General features: G+C 62.0%; 1 protein-coding gene across 1 annotated transcript; it reads right to left on the reverse strand.

Moving 5' to 3' along the window:
- Window positions 1-53: 53 nt before the first annotated feature.
- Dus1l (dihydrouridine synthase 1 like) lies at window positions 54-7,152 on the reverse strand. The gene is made up of 14 exons (XM_026410775.2): window positions 7,092-7,152; window positions 6,396-6,696; window positions 5,776-5,884; window positions 5,202-5,252; window positions 4,684-4,796; window positions 3,690-3,772; window positions 3,374-3,477; window positions 2,988-3,132; window positions 2,651-2,747; window positions 2,492-2,580; window positions 1,739-1,884; window positions 825-862; window positions 505-580; window positions 54-424 (listed from the first exon to the last, which is right to left on the reverse strand). The coding sequence occupies exons 2-14, from the start codon at window positions 6,630-6,632 to the stop codon at window positions 285-287; spliced, it is 1,428 nt and encodes a 475-aa protein (XP_026266560.1). The 5' UTR covers window positions 6,633-6,696; window positions 7,092-7,152; the 3' UTR covers window positions 54-284.
- Between the last annotated feature and the right edge of the window lie 5,051 nt (window positions 7,153-12,203).

Consider the following 12,203-nt stretch of genomic DNA (forward strand, 5'->3'; position numbering starts at 1 on the left):
CCTCCCTGGGTCTGGAAGGGTGGTGGCCATAGGCTGTTGGCTGTCTGCACATGTGTCTCTGAAATGATTTATTGTTCACTTTTGAACACACAAGCTGTGCACAAGGCAGGTCCAGCCTGGGCCTGCCTGGGTGCAGCATTGCCAGGTCCCAGTATGGGCCAGGGAGGATGTCGGCATGTCCTTCCATGTAAACCAGCAGGAGATTCCCTGAGTAAAGGCAGTTCCTTAAGAAGTGTCCAGGCCTCAGCTGCAGGCCCGGAGTGGGGGTGGCTCCTGCTGACTCCTCAGGCCAGGGCACTGCCCACAACCTCAGAGAAGCCACCTGGTGCTCCAGGCCCTGTCTGTGGAGGCTCCTGCAGCCCAGGTTGGGTCCCTTTCCAAGTCAGAGACTTCTCTAATTTGGTTTTAAAAAGTAACCCGTGACCTAGAAAAGAAGAGATTGGGGGTCAGGAGGCCCAGATACCCATTAGAGGTGGTGGGCTGACGGTGGAGACACTCCCTCACCTGGGCAATCTGCTGTCTCTCGGAAGGCTCGCTTCTTGCAGCAGCCCCGGCACAGGTTGAACACACACCTGTTGCCCTGGGCACAGGAAAGCTAGTGAGGTGAGGCCAGTCATCTGGAAGCCTATGCCAGAAGCCCCATGGCCTGGACACAGCCCTGGGAATCAGCACAGAAAGGCACTGCCCCCCAGGCCAGGTCACCCCGTGGCTGTCCTCCCGACTGGACAGTACCAGCCCCATAGCAGCACAGGGACCGTCTGAGACAATGTTGGGGTAGCCCGCACTGCCCACCACTTCCTGGGCAGCAGGCTGCCAGGACTAACCTTTGGGTTTCCACACTGGTCACACTTTGCATATTTTGCTGAAAAAAAGAACAAAAAGAAATGCTGGTTGAATGAGAGCCAGAGATGGGCTGAGTGTCCATCTCCACAAAGCTTACTTGGGCTGCGGGGGCTCGGGGGCAAAGGATGTGGATTGGCTACGTCTGGGTAAGTAAGGGATGGTGAGCAGTCTTGTTAGAAAATAGGCAGGAAGCAGGGGGGCTTCTTCCTAACAGGAAGAGCTGCCTTATCCCACCCCCACCCAGTTCTAGGGCTCTGGTGCCCTTGGCTGTGTTTCCATAGCAAGAAGGCCAAAAATCAGGAACTCGGCCCCAAGCTCTGCTCTGTGGCAGCTACTCAGATGTGAGCAAGCATCAGAGCATCCAGGCCCGAGAGACATTACATGGTCTGGCCTAGGTGGCTGAGAGGAGGGCTACATTGGGTTGAGACCTCCCAGCACAAGCTTTGAGGCCACATGGAACTGTGAATCAGGTCTTCCTGTGAGGTGGAGCATTTTCACCCATAATCTGACCTCCTTCACAGCCTGCTACAGAGACCTCAGAACACTTCCCAAGGGCTCCTGAGAGCTACTCAGGCCATCCCTGTACAAGGCTGGGGCATACCCAGTGCTCTGCTGGCCAGAGACATCCTCAGTAACCCAGTGGCCACCTGGACAACACCCAGCTGAGGACTCGCCCCACAACCTCATCTGACACGTTGTAATAGGTGTGTCCCCTGTCCACACCCCGCCACTCCTCCAGTACAGCACTACAACTGTGACAACTCCAAGCCCCTGGAGTGTGGGAAGGAAAGCCAGGCATCTGCTTCTGGCTCTGGAGCTGTGGACAAGAGGCAGGCAGAGAAGAGCCTCTGGGGTGGGCCTGACTGCTCCTGCCCAGCCATTGCAGGGTGCTCACGTTTCAGAGATGGGTTGAAGGTCTTGTGGGGGTTCCGCAGCTGCTTCTTCTGCTTGTTCTTGGACAGGCCATCTGTGCCACCCTCCTCTTCCTCCAGGGCCCTCTTGCTACGGCCACCACTGCTTTCCTTGGTGCTCTCCTTGGGCCTGGAGAGAAAGGGCAGTGAGCAGAGCCAAGGACACCCACAAGAGGTGATCATCTAGTCACAGCCACATGGGTCAGAGCCTCTTGGGGGGTCCGAGGGTGAGGAGGGACTGGGAAGCTGTGGTGGGCACTAGTGCACAGGACATATGTGAATATACAAAGCACCCTGGCCAGCTCCATTCTCAGGGTGCCCAGGCAGGGGCTGGCCTATGTAGGACTACAGGGGGCAGCTACATACATATGGTGGGGTGAGTGGCTAGCACAAGGCTGGGGCCTCCCTGGGAGGGTGTCTGAACCTCAGGTGCCACCGTCTAAGCCACTAAGCCCAGGCAGGGCTGTGGCCACAAATGATAGCCTGCCTCAGCCGTAAGAGCTCAGGAAAAGTCCAGAGAATCCACATCTTGACCCCAAGGACAAATCCCCCAGGTATAGAGGAGCTTGGGGAAGTAGCTTCTGGAACCAAATGTTCACTGAGAGCACCCTCCACCAAAGCCAGAGAGAGCAGGCGGGTCCCCAGGGGCAGCAGGTGGTACACCCGGGAAAGGTGCCTTGCTCCACACCAAGGTCCCCACGTGAGTCCCACATCCATGGACTGGCCCAGGTGCTCACCCTGGCCGGACGCAGGGCTGGCAGATCCAGTGGAAGAAAGGCAGGTCACCAGTGGGCCTGGCTCCCTCCTCCTGCCGCGACATGTCCTCCTGCAAAGGCCCAGACCCGGTCATGACTGAGCCTGGCCACCATGGCTGGGCCCCGCAGCCCCGTACCTGCCTGGCACCGCAGCTTCAGCGCCTGGCTCACAGCAGCGATGCCCTCCAGGGTCTTCACTCTGGCAAGCTCCTCTCGAAGTTGCTGGTGCACCTGTAGCCTAAGGCAGATATCTGTCACAGGAGCTGAGCCTGCTCCTGGGCCCCAGCCACCACCCTGAGATGTACACAGGGCACAGAGCCAGTGCCTCCCACCTAGGCTCTCGCCTGCCCGCAAGCCTCTGACCCTTCAGCACCGGATTGGTGGCAAGTTGTTTTGGGAAGCCCCAAGACACTGGGGCAGGGCCCCTAGATTGATGCCTGGGCAGTCCTGCTTGGCTTCTGCCTGATGTGTGACTCACGTGTGGTGCCAAAGCTTGAAGAGGTGGGCCCGGACGCAAGACAGTGGGCAGGGGTGCTGCCGCACAATGTCGAGGTACTCCTCAGCCAGCTCCCACACGGCAGGGCTCCGGCCCTCAAACAGTGCAGGGTTGTGCAGGTTGCCCTCTGCAGGCAGGAGGGAGGCAGGCCTTGTGGGGCCATCCCCTGGGCTGGGAGAGGAAAGCCTAGGACACCCTTTGGGTCACCTCCTGCTGAGGACAGGACTGACCACTTGGCTCACTGGCCAGTCACGAGTTGGAAACAGCCCAGGGAACCTAGTCTGAGAGTGCAGGCCCATCAGAGCAGACTGCCTGCTCATGAAAACAGGGCATCAAGGAAGAAGGGGGCTGAGCATCCTCCTGCTCACCTGCACTCATGACCCCCTGCACGCCTGTGTCCTGGATGCACCGCTCCACGTCCTGCAGGCACTGGATATTCCCATTGGCAAATACTGGGATAGCCACAGCCTTCCTGTAGGAGGAGAAAGGCCTGACCCTGCTGTCCCCAACAGGGCAGTGAAAGGCCCAGGAGAGACGGGTAAACAGGCCCCAAACTCCACGTTCGTGGGCCTCCCACCCCAACTGGTCACAGAAAGTCCGGTGTACTGAACACCCCCAGGTGTGGAGCTGGGTTTATGCCCCGCCAGGAAAGACCAGGCTGTGTTCCCCACCCCGTCCACTCACCGCACAGCCTTAATGTGCTCCCAGGACGCTGCTCCTGACAGGGGCCCCTTCTGCTCCTTGGTGCGCCCATGTACCGTCAGCAGCTAGGATAGACCAGCACCTAGCTCAACCCACTGAACCTCCAGATCAACTCCAGGGAACCCCCTCCCTCAGTTTCTCTGCTCCCTAGCCAGAGAGAGAAAAAGCCATCCTGGGCCAAAGGTGCTGTGAGCCTTGCCCTTGGGATCTTGCTCCAGGCTACACCAAGGATGCCCAATCCTGTCCAAAGTCAGACCCCACAGGAGGACTGTTAAGTTCAAGGACAGCCTCAACAACTTTGCAAGGCCCTAAGCAAGGTCTCTTAGTGAGACCTTATCTGAAAAAAATGAATAAATAAAGTGTTATAGGATATGGCACAGTGGTAAAGCCCCTCTGGGTTCAAGTCCCAGTACCGAAAAAAGAGCCAGTGCCCAGGCCAGGAAGAAGCAGTACCACCCAAGGTCATAGGTGTACAAGGGACCAGTGTGAGGGGGGAGGGAAAATGGGGTCTCCTGCCCAGGCCTTACCCCAAGATCACTTAGGATCCTGTCCAACCCTGGCAGTTAAGCACCTTGAAGGGCACCCTCAAGGCTGAGTCCCTCCAGCCTGCATTGGGCAGAGCTCAACATGCAGAGCACAGGGACAGGGGACCAGATATGCCAAGAGTTGTGTGGCCCGCCTCCCTAGCCCTCCAGGCTGCTGAGCTCCCCAGAGCTACTCCCATGGGGACCACACCCTAGAGCCAAGATGGCATCTGTCACAGGACTGAGCTCAGGGTGGATGTCTGGGAGTCAATGGGGTCAGGCCACTGACAAGCCCACCAGCCCCAGCACAGAAAACGCCTCACCTGAATCCTCCAAGCAAGGGCCCCAAAAGGAGGGCAGACAAGAGGTCAGAAGCCTGTCTCACTGAAGCTTTCAGAGAGCTTGGCTGCCCCTCAGCCCTGACGCCCATGCCTGCAAGCCACAGCCCTCACCTGGCAGCCAGCCTTCTCCAGCATCTGGGCGTACCTCACAGTCTTGTCTATCTCTGGGAAGACGCGGATTTTGCATGTGACCGGAACTGAGAGTTTCTCATGGGCCAACAGAACTAGGAAGAGATATGGTTTCTGAGATCCCACTTTAGCCAGCTGAGCCCCAAGCCCAGGCCCCATGGAGTTGCATCAGCCTCCTGGAGGGCAGCTCTGGTCATCACCCAGCCATCATCCTCAGGTTACTGGGCAGGTGACCACAGCCTTTCCCTTGTCCTCACAAGTTCACATGACGTGGGGCCAATGCTGAGAGACTTGGCTGTCCCACCTACTGTCTGGCTCTAAGGGGAAAGCTGGTGCAGAACAGGTGGCTCTTCACAGGCACCTCTTTCCAACAGGGAGGGTACAGCAGCCAGGAGCTGCCAGAGTGATCCAGGACACTCTGTCACACTGTCCTCTCCCGGCCCTGCAGGGCTTCTCTGGGGCTCCTTCACTTGCCCACCTGGCGGCATGCGGCCACTCACTCATGCTTTGCAGCAGGTCCCACTCCTCCTGCAGAAAGGCGCCGTAGTGCCCTGTAGGAATGAGCATGGCCCAGTGAGGCCAGGGTGCAAGCTGCCTCAGCACCCTCCCTCAACGTGGCCCACAATCCCTGTCCTTCCTGCAACCACAGGCCACAAGCCCCCTGCCAGGCTGCATAAACTAATGTCAAACAATAGCTGGGCATCTGGGTGGGGCAGGGGGATGATCACAGACCCAAGCAGTGTGCCAGCATCTGACTTGGGGGCTCTATTTGCCCAGCTGCACATGCTCAAAGGACACTGTACACGCATCACGTGGGCCAGCACCAGCTGTGCCTACTGAGGGGCTCAGGGAGGGAGAGGCTGAGCCCAGTGGCATGCCACATTTCTGCAGAGGCACTCATCAAGGAGTAAGGAACCCTGCCTGTGCACCTGTCTAGTCAGGAGAATGGCTGCCTCCATCCAGCACTGAGGAACACCAAGGGAAGGACTGCTTGTTAGCCTCAGCTGCTGCCATGATCAGAGACAGAGCCTGGGCCCCCACAGGGCTAGCGCAGGACCCTGAACACCAACTCACCCCTTTTGGCTATCATCTGTGGGCAGCCCAAGTTCAGATCAATTGCATCACAGTAATCCTGAGCCAGGAGAGCTGCCTGGACAAACACCTCAGGGTCATTGGCACAGAACTGAAAATAAGAAATATACCCATGAGCCAAGCCAGGCTCAGGTCCCTCAGTGCCCAGGCTGCCCAATCCTGTGAGGGGTTCCACTGTGACACAATGGTTGTAGTCCTGGGGTCCAGCCTTGGGAGTATCCTGGCCTACCAACATTTACAATACGAGAGCAGGATTCATCCCCTCCCCACAGGAGAGTGCATTACAGATCTAGAGAATTCTCCTTGATGTGTAACAGAAGCTGCTAGTGCCGGCTTCTCCTAACAGCACAGGTCTCTGGTAACTGTTCCCAGAAGAAAGGCCTATGAGGGTGACGGGCAGCATCACGGTCACACCATGGGCTGTGAGTTGCTCCAGTTACCCAGGGCACTCCCTCATGAGTGCCTGAGCCAGCTCCAAGGGAAGGGTAAGCCTCTGGGAGGTGCACCTGGAGGATGGGCTCAGCCACAGGTGTCTGGCTGCTGGGACTAGCCAGTGTGAAGGGCTAGGGTCCTTCACCGCTGGGGACGTGGTTGCTGCCCACCTGCACTATGAGCGGCCTGTCCTCAGGACACACTTCGCAGTACAGGTTCTCCTTCCGGTAGTTGGCGTCCCGGACAAAGACCTGGGCATGCAGCATAGGAGTGTAGCAGAGCTGTGCCCCATGGCGGCGGCTCAGCAGCCTCCAGGCCAGCTCGCTCTGATCCACCATGGGCGCCACCACATGGCGAGCGCCCCCCAGGGTGCGGCTCCAGAACTCGAACCCCTGCAGCTTGGGCATCACGTCCTCACGGAGGGGGGCACCAGGCTCCGCCCCAGCCTGGGAGCCCAGAACAGGGCCAGACCTGGGGAGAGAGGCGGGCTCAGCCTCGGCCGGGGCTCAGCGCAGAGCGAGAGGCGGTGGGCACAGGCTCTCTGAGCGGTGACCCGTCTCCTCAACCAGCGCTGGGCCCGGGAACCACCTCCAGCAGGGACCCCGGCCCATCCTCGCCCTCCTCGGCCCTGGTATTCCACGCTGCCTGGCTGGGCCGTGTGGAGGGGGACGGGCAGTCTGGACAGCGCCCCCGGGGCAGGGCCTCCCGCCCCGGCTCTGTCCGGCTGTCCGCGGCCGCCGGGGAGGCCCGCGACGGAGCGCCTCGGGGGACTGGCTTCCGGCAGCGCCGGGAGCCGACCAGCCCGGGGTTCAAGGCGGGCCAGCGCCAGGACGCGCTCCGAGCAGGCCGCCCGCGCCCTTCCTTACCGCGGCACCACCAGGAAGACCCGCTGGAACGCGGCCGGCGCCCAAGCTCCGTCAGACTGCGCCGCCGCCGGAAGTGCCGCGCCGGAAGCGCGCCGCCGGGCGCTCCGGGAGGCCCGCGGTGTAGCAGGAAACACGGCCTCGGAAACCGCACCTGGCGCCGAGGGGCCCGAGCTGAGCGGGTGTCGGCGGGAGTTCTTTCTACGGTCCCCGGGACCCCGGCGGGAACCGGTCAACGCACCAAGCACCTCAGGAGAGAAAACGTCCTTCTCCGGCCCGTCTCCCCAGTTCCGGTCGGCCTCAGCTCCCCGTCACCCCAGCTCCCTAGCTCCCCTCTCCCATCTCTCCAGCTCCCCGTCTCCCCGTCTCCCCAGCTCCCCGTGTTCCCAGCTCCCCGTCTCCCCTCTCTCCCCATCTCCCCGTCTCCCCTGCTCCCCTGCTCCCCTTCTCCCCAGCTCCCCGTCTCCCCTGCTCCCCTGCTCCCCTTCTCCCCAGCTCCCCGTCTCCCCTGCTCCCCTTCTCCCCAGCTCCCCGTCTCCCCTCTCTCCCCAGCTCCCCGTCTCCCCTCTCTCCCCAGCTCCCCGTCTCCCCGTCTCCCCATCTCCCCAGCTCCCCAGCTCCCCGTCTCCCCAGCTCCCCGTGTTCCCAGCTCCCCGTCTCCCCGTCTCCCCAGCTCCCCGTGTTCCCAGCTCCCCGTGTTCCCAGCTCCCCGTCTCCCCTGCTCCCCGTCTCCCCATCTCCCCGTCTCCCCTGCTCCCCGTCTCCCCAGCTCCCCGTGTTCCCAGCTCCCCGTCTCCCCTGCTCCCCTGCTCCCCTTCTCCCCAGCTCCCCAGCTCCCCGTCTCCCCTCTCTCCCCAGCTCCCCGTCTCCCCTTCTCCCCAGCTCCCCGTGTTCCCAGCTCCCCGTCTCCCCGTCTCCCCAGCTCCCCGTCTCCCCTGCTCCCCTTCTCCCCAGCTCCCCGTCTCCCCTCTCTCCCCAGCTCCCCGTCTCCCCTCTCTCCCCAGCTCCCCGTCTCCCCTCTCTCCCCAGCTCCCCGTCTCCCCTGCTCCCCATCTCCCCAGCTCCCCAGCTCCCCGTCTCCCCAGCTCCCCGTGTTCCCAGCTCCCCGTCTCCCCGTCTCCCCAGCTCCCCGTGTTCCCAGCTCCCCGTGTTCCCAGCTCCCCGTCTCCCCTGCTCCCCGTCTCCCCATCTCCCCGTCTCCCCTGCTCCCCTGCTCCCCTTCTCCCCAGCTCCCCAGCTCCCCGTCTCCCCTCTCTCCCCAGCTCCCCGTCTCCCCTTCTCCCCAGCTCCCCGTCTCCCCAGCTCCCCGTGTTCCCAGCTCCCCGTCTCCCCGTCTCCCCAGCTCCCCGTGTTCCCAGCTCCCCGTGTTCCCAGCTCCCCGTCTCCCCAGCTCCCCGTGTTCCCAGCTCCCCGTCTCCCCTGCTCCCCGTCTCCCCATCTCCCCGTCTCACCTGCTCCCCTGCTCCCCTTCTCCCCAGCTCCCCAGCTCCCCGTCTCCCCTCTCTCCCCAGCTCCCCGTCTCCCCTTCTCCCCAGCTCCCCGTGTTCCCAGCTCCCCGTCTCCCTGTCTCCCCAGCTCCCCGTCTCCCCTGCTCCCCTGCTCCCCTTCTCCCCAGCTCCCCGTCTCCCCTCTCTCCCCAGCTCCCCGTCTCCCCTCTCTCCCCAGCTCCCCGTCTCCCCTCTCTCCCCAGCTCCCCGTCTCCCCTGCTCCCCATCTCCCCAGCTCCCCAGCTCCCCGTGTTCCCAGCTCCCCGTCTCCCCGTCTCCCCAGCTCCCCGTGTTCCCAGCTCCCCGTGTTCCCAGCTCCCCGTCTCCCCTGCTCCCCGTCTCCCCATCTCCCCGTCTCCCCTGCTCCCCGTCTCCCCAGCTCCCCGTGTTCCCAGCTCCCCGTCTCCCCTGCTCCCCGTCTCCCCATCTCCCCGTCTCCCCTGCTCCCCTGCTCCCCTTCTCCCCAGCTCCCCAGCTCCCCGTCTCCCCTCTCTCCCCAGCTCCCCGTCTCCCCTTCTCCCCAGCTCCCCGTGTTCCCAGCTCCCCGTCTCCCCGTCTCCCCAGCTCCCCGTCTCCCCTGCTCCCCTGCTCCCCTTCTCCCCAGCTCCCCGTCTCCCCTCTCTCCCCAGCTCCCCGTCTCCCCTCTCTCCCCAGCTCCCCGTCTCCCCTGCTCCCCTGCTCCCCTTCTCCCCAGCTCCCCGTGTTCCCAGCTCCCCGTCTCCCCTCTCTCCCCAGCTCCCCGTCTCCCCTGCTCCCCTGCTCCCCTTCTCCCCAGCTCCCCGTCTCCCCTCTCTCCCCAGCTCCCCGTCTCCCCTGCTCCCCTGCTCCCCTTCTCCCCAGCTCCCCGTCTCCCCTCTCTCCCCAGCTCCCCGTCTCCCCTGCTCCCCTGCTCCCCTTCTCCCCAGCTCCCCGTCTCCCCATCTCCCCGTCTCCCCAGCTCCCCGTGTTCCCAGCTCCCTGTCTCCCCTGCTCCCCGTCTCCCCATCTCCCCGTCTCCCCATCTCCCCGTCTCCCCAGCTCCCCGTGTTCCCAGCTCCCCGTCTCCCCGTCTCCCCAGCTCCCCGTCTCCCCTGCTCCCCGTCTCCCCATCTCCCCGTCTCCCCAGCTCCCCGTGTTCCCAGCTCCCCGTCTCCCCAGCTCCCCCATCTCCCTGTCTCCCCAGCTCCCCCATCTCCCTGTCTCCCCAGCTCCCCCATCTCCCTGTCTCCCCAGCTCCCCGTCTCCCCAGCTCCCCCATCTCCCTGTCTCCCCAGCTCCCCGTCTCCCCAGCTCCCCCATCTCCCTGTCTCCCCAGCTCCCCGTCTCCCCAGCTCCCCCATCTCCCTGTCTCCCCAGCTCCCCGTCTCCCCAGCTCCCTAGCTCCCCTCTCTCCCATCTCTCCCGCTCCCCGTGTTCCCAGCTCCCCGTCTCCCCTCTCTCCCCAGCTCCCCGTCTCCCCTGCTCCCCATCTCCCCAGCTCCCTGTCTCCCCAGCTCCCCCATCTCCCTGTCTCCCCAGCTCCCCGTCTCCCCAGCTCCCCGTCTCCCCAGCTCCCCCATCTCCCTGTCTCCCCAGCTCCCTGTGTCCCCCAGCTCCCTGTGTCCCCCAGCTCCCTGTGTCCCCCTGCTCCCCTGCTCCCTGTCTCCCCAGCTCCCCGTCTCCCCAGCTCCCCGTCTCCCCAGCTCCCCCATCTCCCTGTCTTCCCAGCTCCCTGTGTCCCCCAGCTCCCCATCTCCCCGTCTCCCCAGCTCCCCGTCTCCCCTGCTCCCCGTCTCCCCAGCTCCCCCATCTCCCTGTCTCCCCAGCTCCCCGTCTCCCCAGCTCCCTAGCTCCCCTCTCTCCCATCTCTCCCGCTCCCCGTGTTCCCAGCTCCCCGTCTCCCCTCTCTCCCCAGCTCCCCGTCTCCCCTGCTCCCCATCTCCCCAGCTCCCTGTCTCCCCAGCTCCCCCATCTCCCTGTCTCCCCAGCTCCCCGTCTCCCCAGCTCCCCGTCTCCCCAGCTCCCCCATCTCCCTGTCTCCCCAGCTCCCTGTGTCCCCCAGCTCCCTGTGTCCCCCAGCTCCCTGTGTCCCCCTGCTCCCCTGCTCCCTGTCTCCCCAGCTCCCCGTCTCCCCAGCTCCCCGTCTCCCCAGCTCCCCCATCTCCCTGTCTTCCCAGCTCCCTGTGTCCCCCAGCTCCCCATCTCCCCGTCTCCCCAGCTCCCCGTCTCCCCTGCTCCCCGTCTCCCCAGCTCCCCTGCTCCCCGTCTCCCCAGCTCCCCGTCTCCCCTGCTCCCCATCTCCCCAGCTCCCTGTCTCCCCTGCTCCCTGTCTCCCCAGCTCCCCCATCTCCCTGTCTCCCCAGCTCCCTGTGTCCCCCAGCTCCCCGCCCCCCCTGCTCCCCGTCTCCCCAGCTCCCTGTCTCCCCTGCTCCCCGTCTCCCCAGCTCCCCCATCTCCCCTTCTCCCCCCGCCCTCCTCTTCCTGCTGTCCTAGTGCCCTGGGGTCCATTCCTTCCTGCCTTGTTTTGACCCAGACCTACTCACACTCAGGGATGATAGAAGAATGTGAAGCTGAAGACACTGGAGAGTCAACTAAAGTTGGAACAAGTTTTTCAGAGCTCATCTGACCAAAGGCAGCAGCTTCTTAGAGCTTATCTGACCAAAGGCACCAGACACTTGCAAGGAAATTTGGGAATCAGATGGCCACTAGAGGGGGCTGGGGTTGCAGCCTTGCCCAGCTGCAACCAAAATAAACCAAAAGTCCACCAACAACTAAAAAAAAAAAAAAAAAACAAAAGATGGCCACAGAACCTGCCACAGCTGCCTATGATCCCCTGCAGAGTCTCTGGGTCTGGGAAGCCAGCAAAGGAGCAGGTCCCAGCCTTGAACCTGAAGGCTGCTGAGCAGGAGCCTTGTGCAGGGTAAAGCTGTGAATGGACTTTGAGGGCATCTGCCGCCCACACTCAGAGCCATCAGAAAATGGTGCCAGCCTTACTGGGTCAGGATCTTTAAGTATAATTGCACTAACCTGGGCTGGCCCAGGAGGCCACCCTGGTCAAACACTGCAGAGCAGACAGACTCACACACAATTCGTCCAGGCATGTTACTCAACAAGAAAAGAACAACACTTGATGGGAAGGAGAGGGAATTAGAATCCAGAGTTTCTATGGTATATTCTCTAAAGTGTCCAGTGTTCAATTACAAAATAAGGGCTTGGAAAAAATCAAGGCTGGCAAATCTCCACCCTGTCAGCTCAGGACTGACTTCCTCAACAAGACTCCTAAAGCACAAGAAGTAAGATTAAGAATCAATAAATGGGATGGAATCAAACTAAAAAGCCCTCAAAGCAAAGGGAATAATCAAGAATGTGCAGAGCACCTACAGAATGGGAGAACATCTTTGCCACCTGCATCTCAGATAGGGCATTAATGTCCAGGATACATGAAGAATTCAAAAAAATTGACATCATGGGGCTGGAACTGTGGCTCAGAGGTGGCGTGCTCGCCTAGCATGCGTGAGGCACTGGGTTCGATCCTCAGCATCACATAAATGTAAAATAAAGATATGTGTCTACCTAAAACTTAAACATTTTTTAAAAATCAACATCAAAACAACAAATAACCCAATCAATAAATGGGCAAAGGAACAAAATGGGCACTTCACAGAAGGAG

The sequence above is a fragment of the Urocitellus parryii genome, chromosome 7 (assembly GCF_045843805.1).
Source record: "Urocitellus parryii isolate mUroPar1 chromosome 7, mUroPar1.hap1, whole genome shotgun sequence".
Classification (NCBI taxonomy): Eukaryota; Metazoa; Chordata; class Mammalia; order Rodentia; family Sciuridae; genus Urocitellus; species Urocitellus parryii.

Excerpts from the sequence above, each read along its gene's own strand:
- Dus1l (XM_026410775.2), bottom strand. The coding sequence starts at position 6,632 with ATGCCCAAGCTGCAGGGGTTCGAGTTCTGGAGCCGCACCCTGGGGGGC. Across the intron at positions 3,478-3,689 it reads GAGCACATTAAGGCTGTGCG|GAAGGCTGTGGCTATCCCAG; the intron begins GTGAGTGGACGG and ends CTCCTCCTACAG. Across the intron at positions 2,748-2,987 it reads TTCAAGCTTTGGCACCACAC|GCTACAGGTGCACCAGCAAC; the intron begins GTGAGTCACACA and ends TATCTGCCTTAG.